The sequence below is a fragment of the Crinia signifera genome, chromosome 1, assembly GCF_055691185.1.
Source record: "Crinia signifera chromosome 1, ASM5569118v1, whole genome shotgun sequence".
Lineage (NCBI taxonomy): Eukaryota > Metazoa > Chordata > Amphibia > Anura > Myobatrachidae > Crinia > Crinia signifera.
Window position 1 is genome coordinate 336625575 of NC_139217.1, and position 25262 is coordinate 336650836.

Here is a 25262-nt window from a genome sequence, read left to right on the forward strand (position 1 = left end):
GGGGCGGCGGTACGCGTCCTCCGACCTTTTCATGCCCTACTATCCACTAGGGCGTGGAGTGAGAATATAATAGTGTGGCGAGCGCAGCGAGCCACCGAGCCCGAAGCGTGGCGAGCGCAGCGAGCCCCGCGAGGGGACGCGGATACCTTCACAGGTAGACGCGTCCCCTCGCGGGCTTCACAGGTGTCCGCCTCGCCACGGACACCTGTGAAGCCCGCGAGGGGACGCGCATAACTGTGAAGGTATCCGCGTCCCCTCGCGGGGCTCGCTGCGCTCGCCACGCTTCGGCCACGGTGGCTCGCTGCGCTCGCCACACTATTATATTCTCACACCACGCCCTAGTGGATAGTAGGGCATGAAAAGGTCGGAGGACGCGTACCGCCGCCCCTCGCGGGCTCGCTGCGCTCGCCACGCTTCGGGTTGGCGTGGATCGTGGGGTGGCGTTAAAAATTTGGGGGTACATTTAAGGGTTAATGGGCTCTGTGGCCCATTTAACATTGATTCCTATGGCCAAATCGGGTGGATTGAGCCATTTAACAGTAAAATCGGGTCCATCGCGCCTTTTAACATTGATTCCTATGGGAAATCGGGAGCATCGCGTCGCGGGCATCGCGGGTACATTTATGGCCGGCCGCGACGCGACCGACACGATTTCCATGTTTAACATTGGTTTCAATGGGAAATCGCGATGCCCGCGACGGGCGCCCTTCTAGGTAAAGAGTACCCAAATTACAGCACAAGACAGTTTAGGACAAATACATGGTAAATATGGATAGTTGCAACAGGGGACAGGACACTGCAGCAATCATCAGGGTGGCAGAGGTTTATATATTCTAAGAAAGGCACATGAGGAGAGAGGGCCCTGCTCGTGAGAGCTTACATTCTAAAGGAATATATTTTCTTTATCTGTATTAAAAGGAATGATTCATAGAAACCTAAACAGTGTATGTAATGCAGTCATCTATAGGCTGCACAATTAGATCAGAACAGAAATTTATAATGCCAGGTCTACAAGCTTTTCGGGATGATCCATGCAGTTTATTTAAAAAACTAATTTAAGAGCAACAATGTACTGCAGTACCTATGTCTTCTTCTACTATGCTTCTTCATATTGTTATTATAGTTGTTATGATTATTATTTTTATTTTGAGTATCATCTATTGACTTTAACACCAAACGCTTTATTTTTTAGCAGTAAAATAATATCCTTTAATGCCCCTTTCCCACTGCAGCTCAAAAATGGTAAATTGCCGATTTTTCAGTGCAATATACCGTTTAAGGCTGCAGTGGGAAAGTGCCAGAGTTGAAATACCATTTAAAGTTAAATGGTATTTCAACCCATTTTAAAAGCAGAGTCCTACAAACTAAAATAACGTTTTTTAGTGATAACAACAGGCTACAATTCAGTGATAGGCTGTTGCCTGTGTTCTGACACTCCCCACCACCAGGAAGTTTGTGGGGAGAAGATTGTAGAAGAGTGCACACGTTTTTTGGAGCATTGCTGGTGATATTTAATCAAACAGCAGAATGTAAGGAGCTGCAAGACCCTCTCACATGCTGAATCAATCAGCATTACAGCAGAAACAATGACAAAATCCACAGAGACATGTGCTCTGCCAGCCACGGTGACTGTAGGAATGGCCATCGACCATCGATGATTCAAAATTATCGATGGTTCATGGCCGATGTCGAATACTTTAGCCATCGATGGGGGAGAACCAGATGGTTTCCCTCCATCGATGGAACAGCAAAACTATGTATTGTGGGGTTTTTTTAAGTGCCGGGACACAGAGCATAGCTCCGCCCCCCGACACCCGCGAAGCCCCGCCCCCGTGTTTTGATTGGCCCACAGGCCAATAAAACAAACATAATGGATGACCATCGATATGTAAAATTATCGATGGTCAACCATAGCATAGTTTAGCACTATCGATGGCCAGTTGCAGAATTGCCATCGATGGCAACCATCGATGACAATGGCAACGATGGCCATCCCTAGGTGATTGCTGCACTAATCCCTCCTGGCCCCTCCCCCTCCTTTTATACTGTGAAAACATCATAGGTGTGTGCTTTTTAACCCTGAAAAGCCCATTTAAAATGACAGGCACTCATTTCTGCTGTAAAAATGTTTTGAACAGCTTAAACGTTTTACCTGCAATGGGAATGGTACTTAAGTGGTATTTAAAACGGTAATCTGCTGCAGTGGGAATGCTAATACCGTTTAAAATACCATTTAAGATTACCAGTACTTTAAACGGGTCTGCAGTGGGAAAGCAGCATAATTAAGTCTTGCCTACTATTTATATACTGTATGTATCTGTAAATTTTTGCCTTTCACTAATGACCATGGATTCTAGTAATTTATAAAATAATATACCATCCAGTCCACCTAGTCCTGGATACTAGACACTGGACAGCATACTTTGTGCCTGATTCTGCAAGGCTTGCTAAGCAGCGGTCATTCGCTGAAACGCCGCCCGGCTGATCACCCACTTCCCCCCCACACACCTCCCTGCCACCGAATCTTCTCAGTAACATGCGAGGAGAGTACGTGAACACATGCCATCGCATTCAGCCAAAGGGGAGAAAAATAATTTGATGGTCGCCGACCGTTGTATGATTTCTCTCCCCTTCGGAAATGACAGTAAGTCTGAACTGACATTCATGTCCGCGGAAGAGGGGGTAGGTGCTGACGTCCTGCGACGTCAGCAGCCCACCCCCAGCAGACATGGGCCCACCTGTGTTCGCAGGGGAACGCCCATTGTTTTCATGGGGATGCCCATGAAACCCTGGCCGTTACCCCGCTCCAGCCCCGTTTCTGCCCCTGGCCCTCCCTACCCACAACGAACGGCCCAGCAAGTGTGTAACTCGCTGAAGCCGTTCGTTGCCGGGTTTGTACATGCTCAGAAATGCGCATGCGCAAACCCTAATGAGCGATCCAGAATCTCCCGACAGTTGGGATCCCGACAGTCATTAACGACGTTGGGATCCTGACTGTTAAAACACGAACTGCCGGGTTCCCGACGGCCGTCAGCTATTCTCCCTCGTGGGGGTGCACGACCCCCATAGAGGGAGAATAGAATAGGTGGCGAGCGTAGTGAACCACCGTGCCCGCAAGGGGATTTGTTGCACTGGCCACGCTGTCCGAGTCCGGCCAGTCGGGATCCCGATGTCGGGCTAATGACCCAACTGTCAGAATGGCATAACACACCCCCTGAATCAGCCCCTTTATTATTATGATTGATGTTGTTGACTTTGCTCTGTTATGTCAGACAGTAAGGACCACAAAACATACACAAAACAGGGGCATGCAAAGAATACAAAATAAATTCAGATGTAACAGCAAAGGGTAATATGAGCCCTGTTCCAAAGGCATTCATCCTTTACTGTCCTGATTTAGCAGTATATTCCCATTTTGTGGCTCTTTAGAGAGAAGGTATATACACAAATTAATATGGAAAGATAGAATTTGACTTCAGAAAAGAGCCATTTAGTCTGCCCTATTAGTGTGTGGTTATCAGGGTAAAAATGCGTACACATTAGCAGATTTTTATTAACAATATGCATGATTACAATATCGTTAACAATATTTTCGGGCATAGCATTAATGATGCATGCTCCCACGGGTCGTTCTCGACCTCTGCTGTATGTGCATGCAGTAAATTCTATAAAATGGTTTCATGTGAATGTACTATATATCGTTTGTCCAGGAGTTCCAGGCAGTTCCAGGCAAATACTTAGCACTATCGCCTAATGTGTTCCCAGTTTTACGGGATACAGTTGGTTTAGGGGTTTGCATTAGGTGTTTGGTGTTAGAATGTAACCCAGAACAGCAAATGCTGCTTTGTCAAAAAAAGGGGAGATTCTGGGTACCTAATGGAGGAGTTTAGATAAAGCAAATTTGGGATCACAGTATTTTATCCTGGTAAGTTTTAATGTTTAGAGGTATGTGCAGTAGCTGGAAAAGTATAAATAAGAGCAGCAAATGTAGCTCAGAATGGAGATTGTCACAGTAGTAAGTGTGAACAAACATGAGTATTATTAAACAGAGTCATCACAAGGAAGTAGTGGGCCATGCCCAGGTATTACACTGCTAGGTGGCACCACAATGCTGGCTCCTCTCAGGGCCGGATTTGTGGGAACGGGCCTAGGGGCAGCACATATTATGGGCGGCAGCTGGCAATTCCTCCCCTGCACTCTTTTAAGTTTTTGTTTTCAATATAATGCAGCGGGCGGGCAGTACCGCGTTCCCCTCTTCAGCACCGCGGATGCTGTCCCACTCAGCTTCCCCACTTGAGTCCCCCACCTCCAGCACTGCCCCAGTCCCACGCTCACCCTGCTGCAGTGCAGTCCCAGTGTACTCCTGCCAGCAGCACCTCCTCAGTCCCGCACTCCCCCCTCCAGCACCGCAGCTGAAGTCCCTCTCCACCACCACCATTCCATGCTCCCCCCACCGGTGCTGGTGAGAGGGAGCTACCAGAGCCAGTGAGCCGCGGTCCCATTGTACTCCAGCGGCGTCACTTCAGTCCTGCGCTCCTCCCTCCAGCACCGCATGCAGAGCTGGTGAGGGGTAGAACCTGAGGCTGAACTGCTGGAGCCAATGAAGGAAGACCTTGCGACCCTGTGCTGCCTTGGCTTTCAGGTACACAGTAGAGCCACCAATACAGAAGCGGTAGAGGGGGGAGGCACACAGCCTGTACTGGGGGGTGGGGGTGGGGGGGGGTGAGAGTGGAGGAATAAGGTGTTCCAAACCCATGCGCTCTCTCTCCTTCCTGCTCTCTGTCTATCTACCCCCATCTGGGGTGTCCAAAAAAGTTGTGCCTAGGAGAGGTCATTCGCTGAAACGCCGCCCGGCTGATCACCCACTCCCCCCACCCCCACACACACCTCCCTGCCACCGAATCTTCTCAGTAACATGCGAGGAGAGTACGTGAACACATGCCATCGCATTCAGCCAAAGGGGAGAAAAATAATTTGATGGTCGCCGACCGTTGTATGATTTCTCTCCCCTTCGGAAATGACAGTAAGTCTGAACTGACATTCATGTCCGCGGAAGAGGGGGTAGGTGCTGACGTCCTGCGACGTCAGCAGCCCACCCCCAGCAGACATAGGCCCACCTGTGTTCGCAGGGGAACGCCCATTGTTTTCATGGGGATGCCCATGAAACCCTGGCCGTTTCCCCGCTCCAGCCCCGTTTCTGCCCCTGGCCCTCCCTACCCACAACGAACGGCCCAGCAAGTGTGTAACTCGCTGAAGCCGTTCGTTGCCGGGTTTGCACATGCTCAGAAATGCGCATGCGCAAACCCTAATGAGCGATCCGGAATCTCCCGACAGTTGGGATCCCGACAGTCATTAACGATGTTGGGATTCTGACTGTTAAAACACGAACTGCCGGGTTCCCGACAGCCGTCAGCTATTCTCCCTCGTGGGGGTGCACGACCCCCATAGAGGGAGAATAGAATAGGTGGCGAGCGTAGTGAACCACCGTGCCCGCAAGGAGCTTTGTTGCACTGGCCACGCTGTCCGAGTCCGGCCAGTCGGGATCCCGATGTTGGGCTAATGACTGTCGGCATCCCGACTGTCAGAACGGCATACCACACCCCCTGAATCAGCCCCTTTATTATTATGATTGATGTTGTTGACTTTGCTCTGTCATGTCAGACAGTAAGGACCACAAAACATACACAAAACAGGGGCATACAAAGAATACAAAATAAATTCAGATGTAACAGCAAAGGGTAATATGAGCCCTGTTCCAAAGGCATTCATCCTTTACTGTCCTGATTTAGCAGTATATTCCCATTTTGTGGCTCTTTAGAGAGAAGGTATATACACAAATGAATATGGAAAGATAGAATTTGACTTCAGAAAAGAGCCATTTAGTCTGCCCTATTAGTGTAAAAATGCGTACACATTAGCAGATTTTTATTAACAATATGCATGATTACAATATCGTTAACAATATTTTCGGGCATAACATTAATGATGCATGCTCCCACGGGTCGTTCTCAACCTCTGCTGTATGTGCATGCAGTAAATTCTATAAAATGGTTTCATGTGTATGTACTATATATCGTTTGTCCAGGAGTTCGAGGCAGTTCCAGGCAAATACTTAGCACTATCGCCTAATGTGTTCCCAGTTTTAGAGGATACAGTTGGTTTAGGGGTTTGCATTAGGTGTTTGGTGTTAGAATGTAACCCAGAACAGCAAATGCTGCTTTGTCAAAAAAAGGGGAGATTCTGGGTATCTAATGGAAGAGTTTAGATAAAGCAAATTTGGGATTACAGTATTTTATCCTGGTAAGTTTTAATGTTTAGAGGTATGTACAGTAGCTGGAAAAGTGTAAATAAGAGCAGCAAATGTAGCTCAGAATGGAGATTGTCACAGTAGTAAGTGTGAACAAACATGAGTATTATTAAACAGAGTCAACACAAGGAAGTAGTGGGCCATGCCCAGGTATAACACTGCTAGGTGGCACCACAATGCTGGCTCCTCTCAGGGCCGGATTTGTGGGAACGGGCCTAGGGGCAGCACATATTATGGGCGGCAGCTGGCAATTCCTCCCCTGCACTCTTTTAAGTTTTTGTTTTCAATATAGTGCAGCGGGCAGGCAGTACCGCGCCCCCCTCTTCAGCACCGCGGACGCTGTCCCACTCAGCTTCCCCACTTGAGTCCCCCACCTCCAGCACTGCCCCAGTCCCACGCTCACCCTGCTGCAGTGCAGTCCCAGTGTACTCCTGCCAGCAGCACCTCCTCAGTCCCGCACTCCCCCCTCCAGCACCGCAGCTGAAGTCCCTCTCCACCACCACCATTCCATGCTCCCCCCCACCGGTGCTGGTGAGAGGGAGCTACCAGAGCCAGTGAGCCGCGGTCCCATTGTACTCCAGCGGCGTCACTTCAGTCCTGCGCTCCTCCCTCCAGCACCGCATGCAGAGCTGGTGAGGGGTAGAACCTGTGGCTGAACTGCCGGAGCCAGTAAATGGAAGACGTGGCGACCCTGTGCTGCCTTGGCTTTCAGGTACACAGTAGAGCCACCAATACAGAAGGTGTAGAGGGGGGAGGCACACAGCCTGTACTGGGGCGTGGGGGTGGGGGGGTGAGAGTGGTGGACATTAGGAGGAATAAGGTGTTCCAAACCCACGCGCTCTCTCTCCTTCCTGCTCTCTGTCTATCTACCCCCATCTGGGGTGGCCAAAAAAGTTGTGCCTAGGAGCGGTCTGACCCCTAAATCAGCCCCTGGCTCCTCTACATTGACAGGTGCCATAAGCTGGCAGTGTGATCTTACAGCAATCAGCTTCTAATAATAATGCCACTTTATAATAATGCCACTTTATAGGTCATTAGTACGGCCTCATCTGGAATACTGTGTCCAGTTCTGGAGACCATGGGCTAGATTCTCTAAGCTTCAAAAGTGATAAAATGGAGAGTGATAAACAGCCAGCCAATCAGCTCCTACCTGACATTTTTCAAACACAGTCTGTGACATGGCAGGTAGAAGCTGATTGGCTGGCTAATTATCACTCTCCATTTTATCACTTTTGAGGCTTAGAGAATCTGGCCCCATATCTTCAAAAGGATATAAATACATTAGAGAGCGTACAAAGAAGGGCAACTAAAATGGTGCATGGCCTACATCACAAAATGTACCAGGAAAGACTAAAATATCTTAACATGTATAGTTTGGAGCAGAGAAGGGAAAGGGGGGACATGATAGAAACTTTCAAATATATCAAGGGTTTAACAAGGTACAGGTGGGAGACATTCTTCACAGGAAAATAAGTAATAGAACGCGATGACATGCACTGAAACTGGAGGGAGGTAGGTTCAGGGGAAATGTTAGAAATAATTACTTCACAGAAAGGGTAGTGGATAAGTGGAATAGCCTCCCATCAGAGGTGGTAGATGCTAAGAAAGTAGAACAATTTAAATATACTTGGGATAGGCATATGAATATCCTTACAAAGAAATAAGGATTAAAAAGGGTTGAGATTACCTGAAGGGTAAAAAAAGGGGCAGACTAGATGGGCCAAATGGTTCTTATCTGCCTTCAAATTCTATGTTTCTGTCAGTGAGAAGACACCAGTTTCGTGGGCCAGCCCAGCATCACTGAGGAGAACCATGCCGCATACCTGTGTAAACATGTCCTCTTACCAGGGGAGCATGCTGAAGGGCTCTTGCCAGTCATGACTGGGAATTGCATAAATGGGTAGGAACAATGGAGAACTCTTGAACTCATGTGAAACAGTTTCCAGCTGCTACTAACAGCAACTAATGAGGTAACAGGTAACAGCAACGTATGCCATCTGAAAATGGCATTAGCTGTCGGTAAGCCTGGTAACTGACAGCTAAGTTGCCTCCCATACAATATGGATCTGATGTAGAAAAAGGAGAGACTACAGCATATATATTGGAGATATCTGCTGTGGTCACTACATGTGCCATTCATGAGATACTTAATATATGTCAGTGCTCCTTGAAAATACCCATTTTCTAGGAAGATCTCAAAAATATTACTCCCTAACTAGGCCACTTAGACACAAAGGTTTGGTTATATATGAGGATGGCCTTTGGGCATGACTGGTCCAATAAAACAGAATTGTATGATAAAAAAGATGTGAGAAGAATCATCTAAATTCAGCTACATGTTTTAATGATCTTTGATGAACAGAGCAGGACTAACAACAGGGGAGCATAGACCCCATATACTGTATATAGCTGCATCACCAGCATTGGGCGCTCTATGGCAAAGGTGAACTGTGTGACATTATAGTGTGCTTACATTGGTGGTGCTGAAAGTATATACACATTGAACATTATAATAGCAGCAGCATCGTTTATTGACAGGTTTTATGGCGGGACGCCCAAAACACTTAATTTTGCCCTGATGAAATAAATGTATTAATCCGGGAGAATCTGATGGGTTTTTACTGCACTGATTTACTAATTTTAAAAACCATTAAAAAACAACCCAAAACCACGGTTCAGAATGCAAAGGTCATTAGGTCGACAGTACCTAGGTCAATAGGTCTACCACTATTGGTCGACATATGAAAAAGCATACCTCCCAACGTGGCCCTCTCCAGGAGGGACACAATGTTCTGTTTCTGGACTTTCCTCTTAATTTAGGATTACTGTGTTGAATCACCTTTCTTAGCAATTAACCAGTTTAAAACACCTGACGACAATCATACATTAAGAGAGTCCAGAAACAGAGCATTGTGTCCCTCCTGGGGAGGGTCATGTTGGGAGGTTTGGAAAAGGTTCGATATGCATTAGGTCAACATGGTCAAAAGGTCAACATGGGAAAAGGGACAACATCAGTTTTCAGCGGTTTTTGTTGTCGACATGGACACCGTATAAGTGTATCGCATCTCCTGGTGCTTTGGGCACGGTGCCTCACTGTGATCAGCACACTATTATATTATTCTTCTATGCCCACTGGGATGGTAAAGTATGAACAAGTTTTGTTTTTTTAAATTGCGAAAAATTCATGTTGACTTTTCATTATTTTGACCTTTTGCTTGTGTCGATCTTTGACCATGTCGACCAAATGCATGTCGGCATTTTCATGTGTCGACTCTATTGGTCAACCCTTCGACTGATGACCAATAGAGGTCTACCTTTTGACGGCTGACCTAGACACTGTCGTCCTATTGACTGCATACCGAATGCAATTAAACATTCCTATTTTTTGAATATTAAAATTATAATAATCCACCAGATTTGTCCTAATGAGTCACCTACATTTGTCCCTGCTGGACCCCTTGCATCAATGCAAAGGTGATGTCCCCCAAATAATAACCAACACTGGGGCAGATGTATTGAGCCTGGAGAAACTGGGGACAAACTGGAGATAAGGTAAAAGGAGATAAAGTACCAGCCAATGAACTGTGTTTGAAAATGACAGTTGGGAGTTGATTGGCTGGTGCTTTATCTCCTTTTACCTTATATCCACTTTATCTCTTCTCCAGGCTTAATACATCTGCCCCATTAGCCCTTAAAGCCAGAGAGACAAAAAGCATGCAGTTGGTGCCAATATTTGAACATTTAACATGACAAATAACTTCTGTAAAAAATGATCCAATTTTCGCACCTTTAATCATTTGGAATGAAACGTGCATGGGTTAAATAGCATCTTTCAAACAGCTCCAGTTTAGTTGATGCACAGATACATTAAGGGTGCAGCGCATCCCTTGGGTATAACAAGGCTTTACTCCAAGCTTAGTAACAAGCTCAACAAGAGCTATAACTCCATCCTGTCTCCATGGAAACAGGATGAAGGGATGCTGAGAAACTCACACTTCATAGGAGGGGGTGAGGGGAATCTTTTCTCCCCCTCATCAAGAAAAACAGAGGATAAAACACCTTTATATAGAATAAGGTATAAGGCATTATAAATCCAGGTCAGCAAGTGGGGAGGGCTATTATAAACCGTCCATTATACTGTAATACACATACACTGCAGCAATGAATTGGCCACTAACTGGTGTAGTTACTGGGACTGGAGTATCTTTGGCTATTTTGACATTTTAATCAATTGCTTCTGTTAACCCACTCACCCATTAGCATTACAGGCTGCTTCTAAATTCCACAATATACAGTGTAACCATGATCTCTATGCCCTTCTTCCTGATATAGTAGGTTACCTAAAGTGTAAGTGTGTACATTTAAATAATGAAATAGCGATAACTTTAATTAGTGCTACAAAATTATCCTGGAAGGACAAGAAGATCTAAAGTCTTTTCTGCCTCATTTCACTGAACCGTGGAACATTTAGCTGTTATATTACTGCAGTAAAAAAACCTCCTGTCTGGGAGACAATTAGTGCTGCAGCCATGTCTCTTGTCCTCACTTTTCAAGAGGACATTTATGAAAAATTCATAAGAGATAATACTCACCTTGCTGTATTAAAAGTAACTTTAAGGACGTATTCAGTATAAAATCCAATTTTTGTTAAACATCAATAAATAGGCATTAAGTAAAATAGAAAGTGGCATGGTAACTATAATTTAGTAACCACTCACAAAGGCTGAATGGTGTAATAAGAATTCTACTACAGGTTGAGTATCCCTTATCCGAAATGCTCGGGACCACAAGCATTGTGGATAAGGGATTTTTCTGGATTTTGGAATATTTTTCTTTTCCATACTTACCTGGTCCCCTTGTTGTGCCCCGATGGTCCCCCGTCGTCCACGGTGTACCCCGGCATCCACCGCAGCCTTCAGGATCCTCTTCAGTGGCAATTCCGGTCCCAGGGGTGCATTGCACATGTGCGCCAGTAATAGGGTTACCAACTCATCCCTTTAATCCGGGACACATATTAATTACACAGGTTCTGTGGCAGTTTAAAACCAGGTGAAATGGAGTCTTGAGGCGTGGCAGTTTAAAAGCAGGTGAAAGCCAGCCACAGAACCTGTGTAATTAATATGTGTCCCGGATTAAAGGTATGAGTTGGTAACACTAGCCAGTAACTCGCGCAATGCACCCCTGAGACCAGAGATACCACTGAATAGAATCCTGAAGGCCGTTGTGGATCCTGGGTATGATGTAAGTATGAAAAAAAGGGGAATATTTCAGTTTTTGGAATACACGGATAAGGGAGACCTGACCTGTAATACGACTATAATAATAATAATAATAATAATAATCCTATATAATAATAAAATGCTGATGATGCTCCTCACCCCTATGGAAGAAATTCAGGTGTTTTGAGCACCAGCGGCCAATAGATGGTGCCCAATGGAGCAAGTAAAGTGTTGCTCTGTTCAGGTGAGCACAGCTGTCCTCGTTAACATTACTGTTATGTTGTTCCGTCATTTTGACTGGCTGGTAATTAGTAATAGCAATCAAAAGAAACCATATTTGGAGACTGCAGCTTGCATATCATCTGTGTTTTGAAGGATAGAACTAGATCTAATAATTCTTGACAGAGTACCAATTTAATAGCTTAAGCAGCAGTGTTCCTGAACAACTTGTAATAAAAGAATTCCTTCACCAGAGGTCAGATAAAATGTACTTCTTTGCAAGGAATAATTTGTGACATACTTTATACGACATAGGTTGGTATTCAATTACCCCCGATTGTCTTGGCTATTTAATTAGCCACAATAAGCCGGCACATGCTACAGCTTATCTGAGATTTTGTTTTAACTGCCTCAGGCAGGTAGTGTTTATGAAAGTCTGTTTTAGCAGGGCATCATGCCATGCCCAATTTTTAAAGGGCCTAGAAGGATCACTAGGCAGGCGGAAAAAAAATACCTGAAAACAGCCCTATTTTTTAATGAAAAGGGCTGTTTCTAGCGAAAATACACAGATTTCACTGAACCTGTGTGTTTTGGGCTGAATTTTTATTTTTATTTTAGGTGTCTAAATGGCATAGACTGACAAAAAAAATGTGTCCGTTTTTCGCACTAAAAGTTTCTTCCAGTCAAATTAAATATCACCCAAGGTATTTTTTTGTGTGTGTGCACAGTGATATTTAAACCAGACCAAACATTGAGATACATTTAACATGTTTTTTTTAGATACATAATTAAACTGAGGGATTGATTGGTTTGCACATGCCGTTCTGCAACGCTAAACAAAACAAAAAAAATGACTGCATATTTCTCCTTTATGTGCTATTTACCAAATACTTTTCTATCATTGGAGCAGAGCTGTTTACTTTTCCTAACTCTTGTATACCTTATACACTGTAACTTGTCTGTGAAACATTTGCATACAATGTAAATAGCAGAACTCAGATGTACAAAACATTTCATGTGTAAACCAATGATCTTTCATGCGAAAAGGTTAAATAAAAGCAGTTGTACTGGTGAATTCTTCTGTTTCTGAATAGCAGTAGCAACAATGACATCTGCAGATTATTTATTAACTGATATTTATATAGTGTCTACTTATTAGGTAGTGCTTTACAGATATTCTATTTAATCTATGCTTGCGTACTTTTTTGACCTCACCTAGGGAGATCCCAAAGGTGAAGTCCAAAGGCTAAGTAGGAAGCTAATGCGTCATCATGCAGTGGGGTGGGGTGCGAACTGCAAACCTACACGCTTATACTGAGATAGTTTATAAAAACAAAATTAAGGTCCATACTCACGGGGTGACTATGCCCAGCGTGTATGGACAGCTATGATCGTTTTCATCGCTGGGGGGAAGATTATGGGTGTTTGTCATAAGAAATCGCCGGCATATATTAGAACTGATAATGCTTCTTACTTTGGCAGGTGGGAAATGGAGACAATACTGTATCTTTGACTCTTTAAACAGGGAAGAAGATTTGGTAGAGAAGTTGTGCAAAGTATCCAGTCAGCTTTTGTCATTATCTAGCACAGTCCTTGAATTGACAGAAGATGATTGATTGATTTTGGCAACTGATCAATCTTTTCTCTCTTCAAGGCTTGATATCCCCTAATTTAAGGTTCATTGAAATGAATGGATGAGTGACATTATGGGGTAAATTTACTAAGAAGGGAGTCCTATTGAAGATGGAATGTTGCCCATCGCAACCAATCAGATTCTTTTATCTTCTATTTTTATCTTCTAAAAATAAATAAGAAGTAGAATCTGATTGGTTGCTATGGGCAACATCCCATCTTAGTAACTACGTGTCTGATTCTGAGGTGCGAGTAAAGCAAAAAAGTGCAGCAACTGTGCATCTGGACACGTTGCAATGCTAGGGGTGCAAATTAATAATTTTTTGCACCCAGGCACGTGCCCCCCCCCTGTCGTTTATTTTGTAGCTGAGGACCAGGGCTTTCTAACAAGCCCAGCCCCGTGTCTCTAGCCCCCCGGGAACCGGAGATATCGCCTGCCAAACCTGTAACTTTTTTCCCCATAGGATAATATGGGACCCATCAATTCCGACCCCCACCCGGTTCCGACGGCTGCCAGTTCCCGCCCTGGCATCACAGAAGCTTGGGATTGATTTCATTCAATTCCAAATCGCTGGGCCTTCAATATGATACCAGGCTGGTCCATACCGGTCATTCCGTTCCAGAGATATTGCGTGTAAACCGATTTTTTTATTTTTGAAATGTAATTTCATGGCTGTTCATGTTCTTTGAGGGCAGATTACTCTGGAACCAAATGTTCCAGTTTCACTGGAGCAAAATCATTCAAAGCCCACTCAAAAGTTCTTCAATATGATACTTGTCTCATGTAAATGGGTCAGTTGGTTCCGAAGATATAGCCGGTTAAATGAGATAACTGGTTAAAGGGGGGAGGGGTGGTTTTCTCTACCCCTGACACCAGAAAATGCAGGGACTAGGCTGGTGTAAAAGGGGCCAAACTGGGAATGCATTTTCTGGTGTGAAAGGGGTATTATTTCAAATAGCTGGGACCTGCAGTGCTCTGAATACAGCCAGGCTCTGCCACTGTCATACCCCTTTTACACCAAAATCCCTGGTCAGACCCTGGTCTTTGAACACAGGAGTTTCCAGGGTTGGACCCAGCTTCATACCCCATTTACACAGCACTGTGACCCAGGTCGGACCCAGGTCTGCGCCGTTCACACTGAACCTGGGTCAGCACTGCTTTTCCCTATGGATGACATTAAAAATGTCCATTTTAGGACTGATAAACTGCCAGCACACCTTCCTTCAATGATTTAAAATAAAAATTAAAAGACATGACTAGTTAGCATTGAAGAATGTTGGTTTGTTTATTTTGTAAAATATTTTTCAAAAAGTTTGATTCAGTGCTCAAGCCTACATACAGGTATAAAAGTGCAGCATCTCCCATGTTCACTCCCCAGCCGCTTCCCCTGCAGCAGCAGACCGAATCTCCCATGTGCTCCCCCAGTCCCCCCCCCCCAAAGAAAAAATTAATAATAGTATAAATGATACTGCATCCAATTATGATGTCTGTGTGCACTGCCCGTATCCTTCCTGGCTGCTGTCTTTTGCCACTGCAGCACACTGTGGAAAGGCATCCAGCACTTCTGGTATCCTTTCAGCACTACCCGGATGTCCCAACCTGGGTTGGGACCATTTACACCGCCCACGACCCAGGTCCAACCAGTGTTCAACCCTGGTCAGGACCTGGGTAGGAGACCAGTGTTACTGGACCTGGGTTGACCCCTTTTACACCAACATTGACCTGGGTTCGACCTGGGTCCAACCTGGGTTATTCCTTGGTGTAAAAGGGGTATTAGTGGCTATCACTTCTGCCTGGCGGCGGCTGTCCCCCATTTACCACGAGCATGTATTCCCCCTTGGCAATGAGCATGTAATCCCACATGGCAACGAGCATGGAACCTCTGGCAATGAGCATAGAACCCTTGGCAATGAGCATGTAGAGAAGCAGCACTTATGTAGCATAATTTTTAATAGGCATTATGGTGTTTGGCATAACACATAATGGACATAATGGCGTGTAACTTAACGTGTAAAGGCCTCTTCTCTATCCTCATCCAGCTTGATCTGTCGGCTGCCTTTGACACTGTTGACCACCCTCTCCTGCTCAACACCCTCCGCTCCTTTGGCATCACTGGCACGGTCTTCTCCTGGTTCACCTCATACCTCTCCGATTGCTCCTTCTCCGTCTCCACTCCGAGCTCCTCCTCTCCTACTACCCCCCAGCCAGTCGGTGTTCCCCAAGGGTCAGTCCTTGGCCCTCTCCTCTTCTCCCTCTACACCACCTCTCTGGGCACCCTCATCAGCTCCTATGGTTTTCATTACCACCTTTATGCTGATGATACCCTAATCTACCTCTCCTCCCCCGACTTATCCCCATCACTTCTGTCCAAGGTCTCCGAATGCCTCACGGCCATCTCAGCCTGGATGACCCAACGCTTCCTGAAACTAAACATGGCTAAAACTGAACTTCTAATCTTCCATCCCCCGAACATCCCCTCTTCTCCCACTATCTCCATCAGCATTGGTGAAACCGAGATCACGTCCACCGACCAAACGCGCTGCCTCGGTGTCATCATTGACTCCTCCCTCTCTTTCACCCCCCACATTCGTGCTCTCTCACAGTCTTGCCGCTTTCACCTACGCAACATCTCACGCATCAGACCATTCCTCTCCACTGACGCGACCAAAATTCTCATTCACTCTCTTGTCATCTCCCGCCTTGACTACTGCAACATCCTTCTCTCTGGGCTACCTCTCACCCGCCTCGCACCTCTCCAATCCATTCTTAACGCTGCTGCTAGGCTCATCTTCCTCTCCCGCCGCTCTACCTCCGCCTCCCCCCTCTGTTTATCTCTTCACTGGCTCCCCATTCCTTTCCGAGTTCTCTTTAAACTCCTCACCACCACCTACAAGGCTCTCTCCTCCTCCACAGCTCCCTACCTCTCTTCACTGATCTCTATCCACACTCCCTCCCGTCCTCTTCGCTCCATCGCTGACCGCCGACTGACCTCTCACCTAATCACCTCCTCCCACTCCCGTGTCCAAGATTTCTCTCGCGCTGCCCCCCTGCACTGGAACAACCTCCCGCCACCCATCAGGCTATCTGATTCCCTTACCTCCTTCAAGCGCTCCCTCAAAACCCACTTTTTTCGACTAGCCTATCCCTCCTCCTAACCTCTTTTGATCCTCCTATCCTGCCTCCGTTCCCCTCCGTTCCTACTTATCCTATTGTATTTCGTTCGTCCACCCACCTATTTTTAGTATGTTAACTCTTATGAGCAGGGCCCTCCTTCCTCACGTACTCACCCTACCTCATTACCTCACCTGTGCTCCTTTCCTGTTCTTCCCTTCCTCTACTTCATCTTCGGTCTCCTTGACTATTTTGACACCTACTTCTGAACTGATGCTGATTTTAGTTCTACCAGCTATACCCCTATTTATACTGTATCTTTCTACACACCCTGTACGTTACCTTGTAATTTTTTTTAATTTTTTTTTTTTGTTTGCTATGTACGGCGCTGCGGACACTTTGTGGCGCCTTATAAATAAACGTACTACTACTACTACATTATGGTGTAAATGTTTACTGCGAGCCTTTGGTGGACAATGTCCCTGTTTATGAAGTGTATTGTGAATTTTGGCTTAATCTGTGTGGCATTATGTGAATTCTGGCTCAATCCATGTGGCATTATGTGAATTTTGTCTCAATCCGTGTGGCATTATGTGAATTTTGGCTCAATCCATGTGGCATTATGGGAATTTTGGCACAATCCGTGTGGCATTATGTGAATTTTTTCCCAATCCGTGTGGCATTATGTAATTTTGGCTCAATTCGTGTGGCATTATGTGAATTTTGGCTCAATCCATGTGGCATTATGTGAATTTTGGCTCAATCCGTATGGCATTTTATGCATTTTGGCTCAATCCATTTGGCATTATGTGAATTTTGACACAATCCATTTGGCATTATGTGAATTTTGGCTCAATTCTGTGTGTGTTATTATGTAAATTTTGGCTCAATCCATGTGGCATTATGTGAATTTTGACACAATCCATGTGGCATTATTTGAATTTTGGCTCATTCCATTTGGCATCATGTGTAAGGGGCAAGTATAATGGGGTCTAGTATTTTGTTGCATAATGTGTAGAAGTTGTATATGGTGTTGACACGCACCCTGTTGAGTGGCCACACACCCTTTTCCGGAGCACGCCTTTGGCGCTCGCACAACTACATCCTTCACTTTTGTCGCCATGGTGGGCCTGCGTACTTTAAATGCCAGGGCCTATTTTTAATTCCATTCCCACCCTCTCCTGCCGCTCTCTTAGCATGTACACTGGCGCCACTAACACTGCCCCTCCCCCACCTAAACCCTTTTTTATCATGGTGCCCCCCCTGTCATTTTATCCTGGATCCGCCCCTGAGTGTGTGTATATGTGTCTATGTATACTGCAAACTTCATTTTAACAAGTTTATTCAGAGTATAACAATGTACAGAACTCACCGTGCTACGACTTCATTATCCACCTTCACAATGCAGTATGGGTCACTTGTGCCTGACCTTTGGGAGACAAAATAAAAAAGGTCAAACATTCACAGTGGCAAGAGACCCAAACTGTCCAGTCTGGCTAATGTTCTACTAATGTAACCAAAGGCAGTCATTACTAAACTATGTGCCAAGCTAAGGCAAGTCCATAAGTCATAATACTGTAGCATTCCAGTACAGCTCACTGTGCTCACAAAATACTAGGATCTTACTTCTTTACAGTGGCAAGTCTGAGTGGATACAACAATAGCAATACTCAAAGTTGAACTAATCTTAATCAGGCTTGCCTACCCTTCCGGAATTGCCAGGAGGCTCCCGAAAATCGGGTCCCCCTCTCGGCCCTCCGGGAAGGTCGGCAATCCTCCCACAATTGCCAGACAGCTCCAGCACCCCCCTTCTGTGCCGCACTAATTACTGTGTTTTCGCGGGTCCGCGGCAAGGGATGGGACTAAAATGATGCAAATCGCGTCTTTTCACATCATTTTAGCCCCGCCCCCTACTCACGGACCCGTGAATCGCGGCATTTGCGTGGATTGGGGGCAGGGCTTTCAGTCATCAGCCCCGTCCCCGCCCCCCGACCTGGAGATCCGGTTGTCCTCTCCGGGCTTCTCCCGGAGAGGCTATTTGAAAAGTTGGCAAGTATGATCTAGTAAGCCTCAATTTTTGTTCTTTGTTATTTTGTAAAAATAACATCAAATACTTTTAAGCATTATCTACTTATTATCTACTTATTTAATCTTATCTACTGTTCTCTGCCCCTACTAGGAGATCCCAGGCCTAGAGGGAGGTCCAAGTTTAAAGTGCATGTTCTCCAACCAGCCACCAGCAATGCAATGCCTGGTTGTAAAAGCAGCATTTTTAGCATTCACCTGTTTCTCAGTTATCCTCCCACAAATGACCTCTTTTCAAAGATTTAATCTTTTGCATGCTAAGTCAATTTGGCAAAATTAGTGTAAAAATTGCCAAGCAATCATTCATCATAATGATCTGTAATGTTTACCTTTAATATAATCTTTATACAACATTATTTAAATTCATATAACAAATGTTAGCGACGCTGGCCAATGTATTGCATATCTCTCACAGAGCTGTTGGTACTCATATTTTGTGCATCTCTCACAGACCTGTTGGCATTTTTAGCTGATATTTTTGCGTATCTCTCACAGATGTTGGCACTCAAAGGGTTAACATGCTGCCAGACACATTAATCTGTATATATGTACTGCTCTCACATGATGGCAGAGTGGGGAAAATAAGATGTCACAGGCAGACAAAGCTCAGGAAAAGGGCATAACTACCATAAGTGAAGGGTGTGCAACTACTATAGGGCCCACAGCTGCAAGGGCCCACCTTCCCTGTTATGGGGTGTACATACGCTTTGATTTTGACATGTTTTTGATTCGATTTTGCTTCTAGAAGCAAGGTCGACATGAGTTTTTCATTTTACTTATTTTTTAGCCGACATGTGCTGACAGCCGGTATTTCATGCCCTACCATCCACTAGGGCATTGAGGACTAATAGAATAGAGTGCCATGCATAGAGAGGCACCGTTGCCGAAGCATGGTGACCAGTGCACCAATACAGGGTACATGTCGACATTCGGGACAAAAAATGACGAAAAAGTGATGTCGACCTTTTGACTCTTGACCTTCCCATAGTAAACCTAATGCTTGTGTTGACCTTTTGACCCTGTCGACCTTAGCCATGTTGACCCTTTCATGTGTCGACATATTCCCTGTTGACCTTCTGTGGTCGACCCAATGCATGTTGACCTTCATTTAGTCGACCCAATGACCCATACCCGAACTCGCAAAATCAAACTCTTAAACACTCATGACGTAAGACACCAGTGACAGCTAAGATATAAATAAATGGGGTACTTTAGTTGGGAATACCAATACACCACTATGCTGGCTACGTAAACTACGTAATTTACACAAATTACGTAATTTATGCAAATTACGTAACTGGGGCCCTGCTAACACATTAAGGATCATTTGCCCACTATCCACGGCAAATGATAGCAGATACGTGTCCGCTCGCCACGCTTCGGGTTCGGTGGCTCGCTGCGCTTGCCACACTTTCTGAAATTGACTCCATGCCCAAGTGGACACTGGGGTTATGACGTGGATAGTGGGCATATGATTGTTTAAGTGCGTGTTGTTGTGTGTGTAGTGTGCATGATACTTACCATCCACGATGTCCCCTGCGGCTCTGGCTCTCGGCTCTCGGCAGTCCCGCCCGCCATGTACGCTATTAGCGTAGTGCCCCTGGGGGAGCTAGGAAACCATGTGATGCTCCCCCAGCGGTGACTACACTAAATCGCCGCCATTGCTCACCGCCGCCTAGAGGTTTCGGCCCCGCCCGGCCGCCGCTGAATCCCCGCCGCCCGCCCTTCAACAGGAGAATTTAAGTAAACACTCCCCCCCCTGTCTGCCCAGCCGCCCCCGCCACACAATCCCCGCCTGACGCCTGAGATTAGCCGGGGCCCGGCTAACATATAAATACCATAAATGGATACCTATGAGACAAAATGACTCCAAGGGATATATGTACTACATTTTCAAGAAATTATGTTTTCCTGTTGCCCATAGTAAACAAAATGTATGTATTGATTGTCCATTGCATTTTAGAAAATGATAGACAGAATCTGATTGGTTGCTTTAGATAATATTTCCACTTCTCTGTATTAGAAGCTCTAGTAAATCTACCCCCAAGAGTTTTAAATATATAAGAATTGGTCAGTGACATCACTACCCCCACCCCCACCCCCCTGTTGAGTACATGCAGTTTCTGACAATATTGTCAGATTGAGTTGCATGTACAGGTGACAAGGGGGGTTGTTAATGATGTGCAGTTGCGGGTTGCGTGCATTGTTAACAATATAGTGGGTACACAATTTGCACTATAGATATATATCATCCATATCATTAACGATATATCACCCTGTGTGTACCCAGCTTTACAATATCTAAAAGATGAAAGAAAGCCCCTCATTCTGTTCAGCAATCATAGGAACCCATCTTCTAGTTTCCTCCTTTTCATTAAGTATAAGCACAATCCCATGCACCTCACATTTATTATCAACTGTTGCATGTATAGAAAGACCAACGTGCCATAAAAATATCAGGCTGGGAGTGCTGAAAGGTTCTGTTTAACAGTTATGGTGCCCATACACTTGTGTGATCGGATGCGATGCAACATTGCGAGAGAGCTCAGCCAGAGGGCCGCCCAGTCTTTTGAAAAAAAAAAAAGGTACTCTTTACCTAGAACGGCGCCCATCGCGACCATCGCGACCATCGAATGCACTAAAAAATGGGTGCGATGCGATGCCCGCGATTTCCCATAGAGACCAATGTTAAAAGTGAGATTGGACGCGATTTTAGTGTTCAATGCCTCAATGCCCGCGATTTTTACATAGGAAACAATGTTAAATGGGCCACAGAGCCCAAATAGTCACCGTGAAGTCTGAAATGGCCCCCACAATTGTTAACGCCACCCCACGATCAACGTCAACCCGAAGCGTGGCGAGCGCAGCGAGCCCGCGAGGGGCGGCGGTACGCGTCCTCCGACCTTTTCATACCCCCACTATCCACGTCGGCATGGAGTCGAGAATAGAATACTGTGGCGAGCGCAGCGAGCCACCGAGCCCGAAGCGTGGCGAGCGCAGTGAGCCCCGCGAGGGGACGCGGATACCTTCACAGTTATACGCGTCCCCTCGCGGGCTTCCCAGGTGTCCATGGCGACGCGGACACCTGTGAAGCCCGCGAAGAGACGTGTTTACCTGTGAAGGTATCCGCGTCCCCTCGCAGGGCTCGCTGCGCTCGCCACGCTTCGGGCTCGGTGGCTCGCTGTGCTCGCCACACTATTCTATTCTCAACTCCACTTCGACGTGGATAGTGGGGGTATGAAAAGGTCGGAGAACGCGTACCGCCGCCCCTCGCGGGCTCGCTGCGCTCGCCACGCTTCGGGTTGACGTTGATCGTGGGGTGGCGTTAACAATTGTGGGGGCCATTTCACAGTTCAAGGGCACTATTAGGGCTCTGTGGCCCATTTAACATTGTTTCCTATGGCCAAATCACGGGCATTGAGGCATTTAACAGTAAAATCGCGTCCAATCACAGTTTTAACATTGATCCCTATGGGAAAATCACGGGCATCGCGTCGCACCCGTTTTTTATGTACCCGCGATGCCCACGATTTTTTACCCCCGATGCCCGCGATGCCAATCGCGGGCGCCGTTCTAGGTAAAGAGTACCAAAAAAAATATATCTAATTCTGCCGACCGCCACCAGAACGATGTCTACCAACCGATGTACATATACACTGAGGGTAAATGAGAATAGTGCTTTGATAAATCCTGTGCGACTGATTGCCCCACGTCCCCTTTCCCCAAAACTCATTCTTAGATGTATATACATTTTCTCTGGAAAAAAAAACAGGATAATGTCCAAAGTAAAATCAGTATATTTAATAAAAATGAAGATTGAGGTCACAAAAAAAGAGTTCTTAATATCCATAAAGTACGCAGTGTCCATAAAAACAAACACCTGGTGGAAAATGTTGAGCCTTCAAACAGCAGCGAATGTATTTGAGGATAGACACATCCATATGGCTCTTGGGGTGAAGTACTGTACAAAAAAATTATCTTACAGTACCTCCGTTGTCTCCAGCCGCGCTTCTGATTTGTGTCAGCCGCACTGTCAGTCGTCTGAATTCACATTGAGTGCTGTGTCTCCAAGCTAATACTGTGGTCCCGGTTTTTAGCAGAGACACTGGTGTCTCTCATATGCTGTGTGCACAATGGGGAATCGCGGCAGGAAGAGAGGAATGCTGGGAGCTGTAGTTTAAAGCTCCATACAATACCGGAAGTGACGTGACGGCACTCACGTCGTGGTCCAGGGAATGCGTTCCTCTCAAAGATATTGCCGGAAGTGACGTTACGGCAATCCCCGCCGCGTCTGGAAAAAGAGAGGTCTTCTCTAAAGAATTGTTTATGCACAACAAACCGGAGGCACGTCAGGGCACCGTGGTTGTCAAGGTTACCCTAGTTGCTGGAAACAGTAACAGGAAGTCCCGCAGACTCAGCAGGGGACTATGGGACATGTAGTTTTCTGATTCATTAATTAGGAGTCCAGCTGAGACGCGGGAAGGACTGACTATATTAAGGGCTCCAATACAGGGAAACAGTACACCTTGAAAAAGTCCTCTGAGGAGGAAGAAACGCGTTGGTGGTGGACTGTATTTGGACTCCAGGAGAGACAGTGGATTCCGTTTTTTTTGCAGCAAAAGTGCCCAGCTGTATTGCCTGTGTGAGAGACACTCTAAATGCATTTGGAGCTGATCTGTCAGTTCCCACAGGATCCGTTAATTTTGCAATCTCTGTCTTTATTGGATACCCATGCAATGGATGTTTTAGCATTTTTTTAAATCTTATATTGTGTTTTTTATGTGTATTGCCATTAAATGATGTGTGTTTGAATACATACTTCACTATTGCATACCATTTCTTATTCCGCCATATGTGCCGATTGGAGTTGAGAGAGAAAATCCAGTGATATAAGATCCCAAGCGCCGGATAAGTGCCTTTCTCAATTTTTGTTTACATGGTGATTAGTTGGTGAAGGTCTCTGAGAAACCTTTGGCAGAAAGGTCACTTATTGTGCAGCTGGATGCGCAATATATCTATTCTTTTCACTCTTGTCTACATTGTCTCTCATATGCTGTGTGCACAATGGGGAAAAAAATTTTCGGATCAACTATATCTCCACACTGATGCCAATTGTTTAAAGAAAAAAAAAGATAAAATAGCTGAAAAAGTTTGACCATATTCACCTGCTCCTGCCAACACGTTTCAATCCACTAGGGTTTTTTTTCAAGGCTCAGGTGGAGGTGGTCACGTGGTCACCTTTTGTAGTTTTGTGATATCTCATATCCAGGTTCTAGGCTGTTTGCTTTATGCCCTCTCCAGGGTTTTCTTAAAGGGATAAGACATTTTTACTTTTCACATATGTGTGCTTTCTAGGCATGGAATTATGCAAAGTGTTAATATTTTTTCAGATCTGGCATGCTGTCAATTAACTTCTGGCCCACATACTGACTAATGGCTGCCCATTTTTGCCTAGTCAATGCTTGGAGTTGGTCAGGGTTTGTGGGTTTTTGTTTGGCCACCCGCCTCTTGAAGATTTACCACAAGTTCACAATTGGACTAAGGTCTGGGGAGTTTCCTGGCCATGGAGCCAAGATGTTGATGTCTAGTTCCCTAAGCCACTTAGTTATCACTTTTGCTTTAAGACAAGGTGCTCCATCAAGCTGGAAAAAGGCATTCCTATACCTTCTGCATAATATCAGTCTGTGCCTGATATTTTTCCTAGAGAGAAGTGACTTCTTTGCTGCCCTTCTAAACTCCAGGCGATCCTTCAAAAGTCTTCCCCTCACTCTCTGCACTTGTGATACCCCAATACCCCAGCTGAATCAACTTTAGGAGGTTCTCCAGGTGCTTGCTGGCTGTTCTTGGGAACCCTGAAGCCTTCTTCACAACTATTGAACCTTTCTCCTTGAAGTTCTTGAAGATCCAATAAATGGTTGATTGAGGTGCAGTCGGACTACCAGTAATACCACAGCCTGTGAAGCCCTTTTTGTGCAATGCAATGATTGCATGTGTTTGCTTGGTTAATCATGGTTAACAGAGTCTGTTATTCTAACTCATTCAGCATGACAGAGTGATCTCCAGCCTTATCTTTATCAACACTCTCCCCTGTGTTAACCAGACAAACACTGACATGATGTCAACTGGCCCTATTGTGGAGGGGATGAAATGAAGTTGAATTTTTTTTGGGGGGGGGGGGGGTGATTAAGTTCATTATTGTGGCAAAGATGGACTTTGCAATTCAGCTGATCGCTCTTCATGACATATGAAAATTGGCAGCAGATACTTCGTTCTCAAAACTTTTGGCTATGGATGCACATGTGCCAGAGAACAAGACATTATAATTAAGAGAATATTAGATAAAGTCAGCTCAACCCTCCCCCTTAAAAAAAATACAGGACATACAGTGACAGTAATCTTTTTGATAATAATCATCTAACAGTACATATAAATGTGTTGTTGATATCATGCAAAATCTATGCTATCAAGAGTTAATTTCAATTTTATTCCGATTCTAGTTTTCACAAAATGAATTAGCTCATCCTCATGTTTCCTTATCTGTACACCTCCTCTGCCTCCCACCAGTCTTCATCAGCTGTTTTTTTAATTAGAATTTCTAATTAAATAATGAGTGCTGATTAGGACAGGGAGAGAGAGAGTGGGTGAGAGTGAAAAGATTGGGAGGGCCCATCTGGATCTGAAAAAAAAA

The 25262-nt window shown here is 45.4% G+C and overlaps 1 protein-coding gene across 1 annotated transcript in view; it reads right to left on the reverse strand.

Moving 5' to 3' along the window:
- Window positions 1-25262, reverse strand: part of RASAL1 (RAS protein activator like 1) — a 93721-nt gene that overhangs the window by 41815 nt on the left and 26644 nt on the right. Inside the window, exon 2 of the mRNA XM_083145468.1 lies at window positions 17862-17918. Within this exon, the coding sequence (XP_083001594.1) occupies window positions 17862-17918 (57 nt within the window). The remainder of the gene's footprint in view (window positions 1-17861; window positions 17919-25262) is intronic.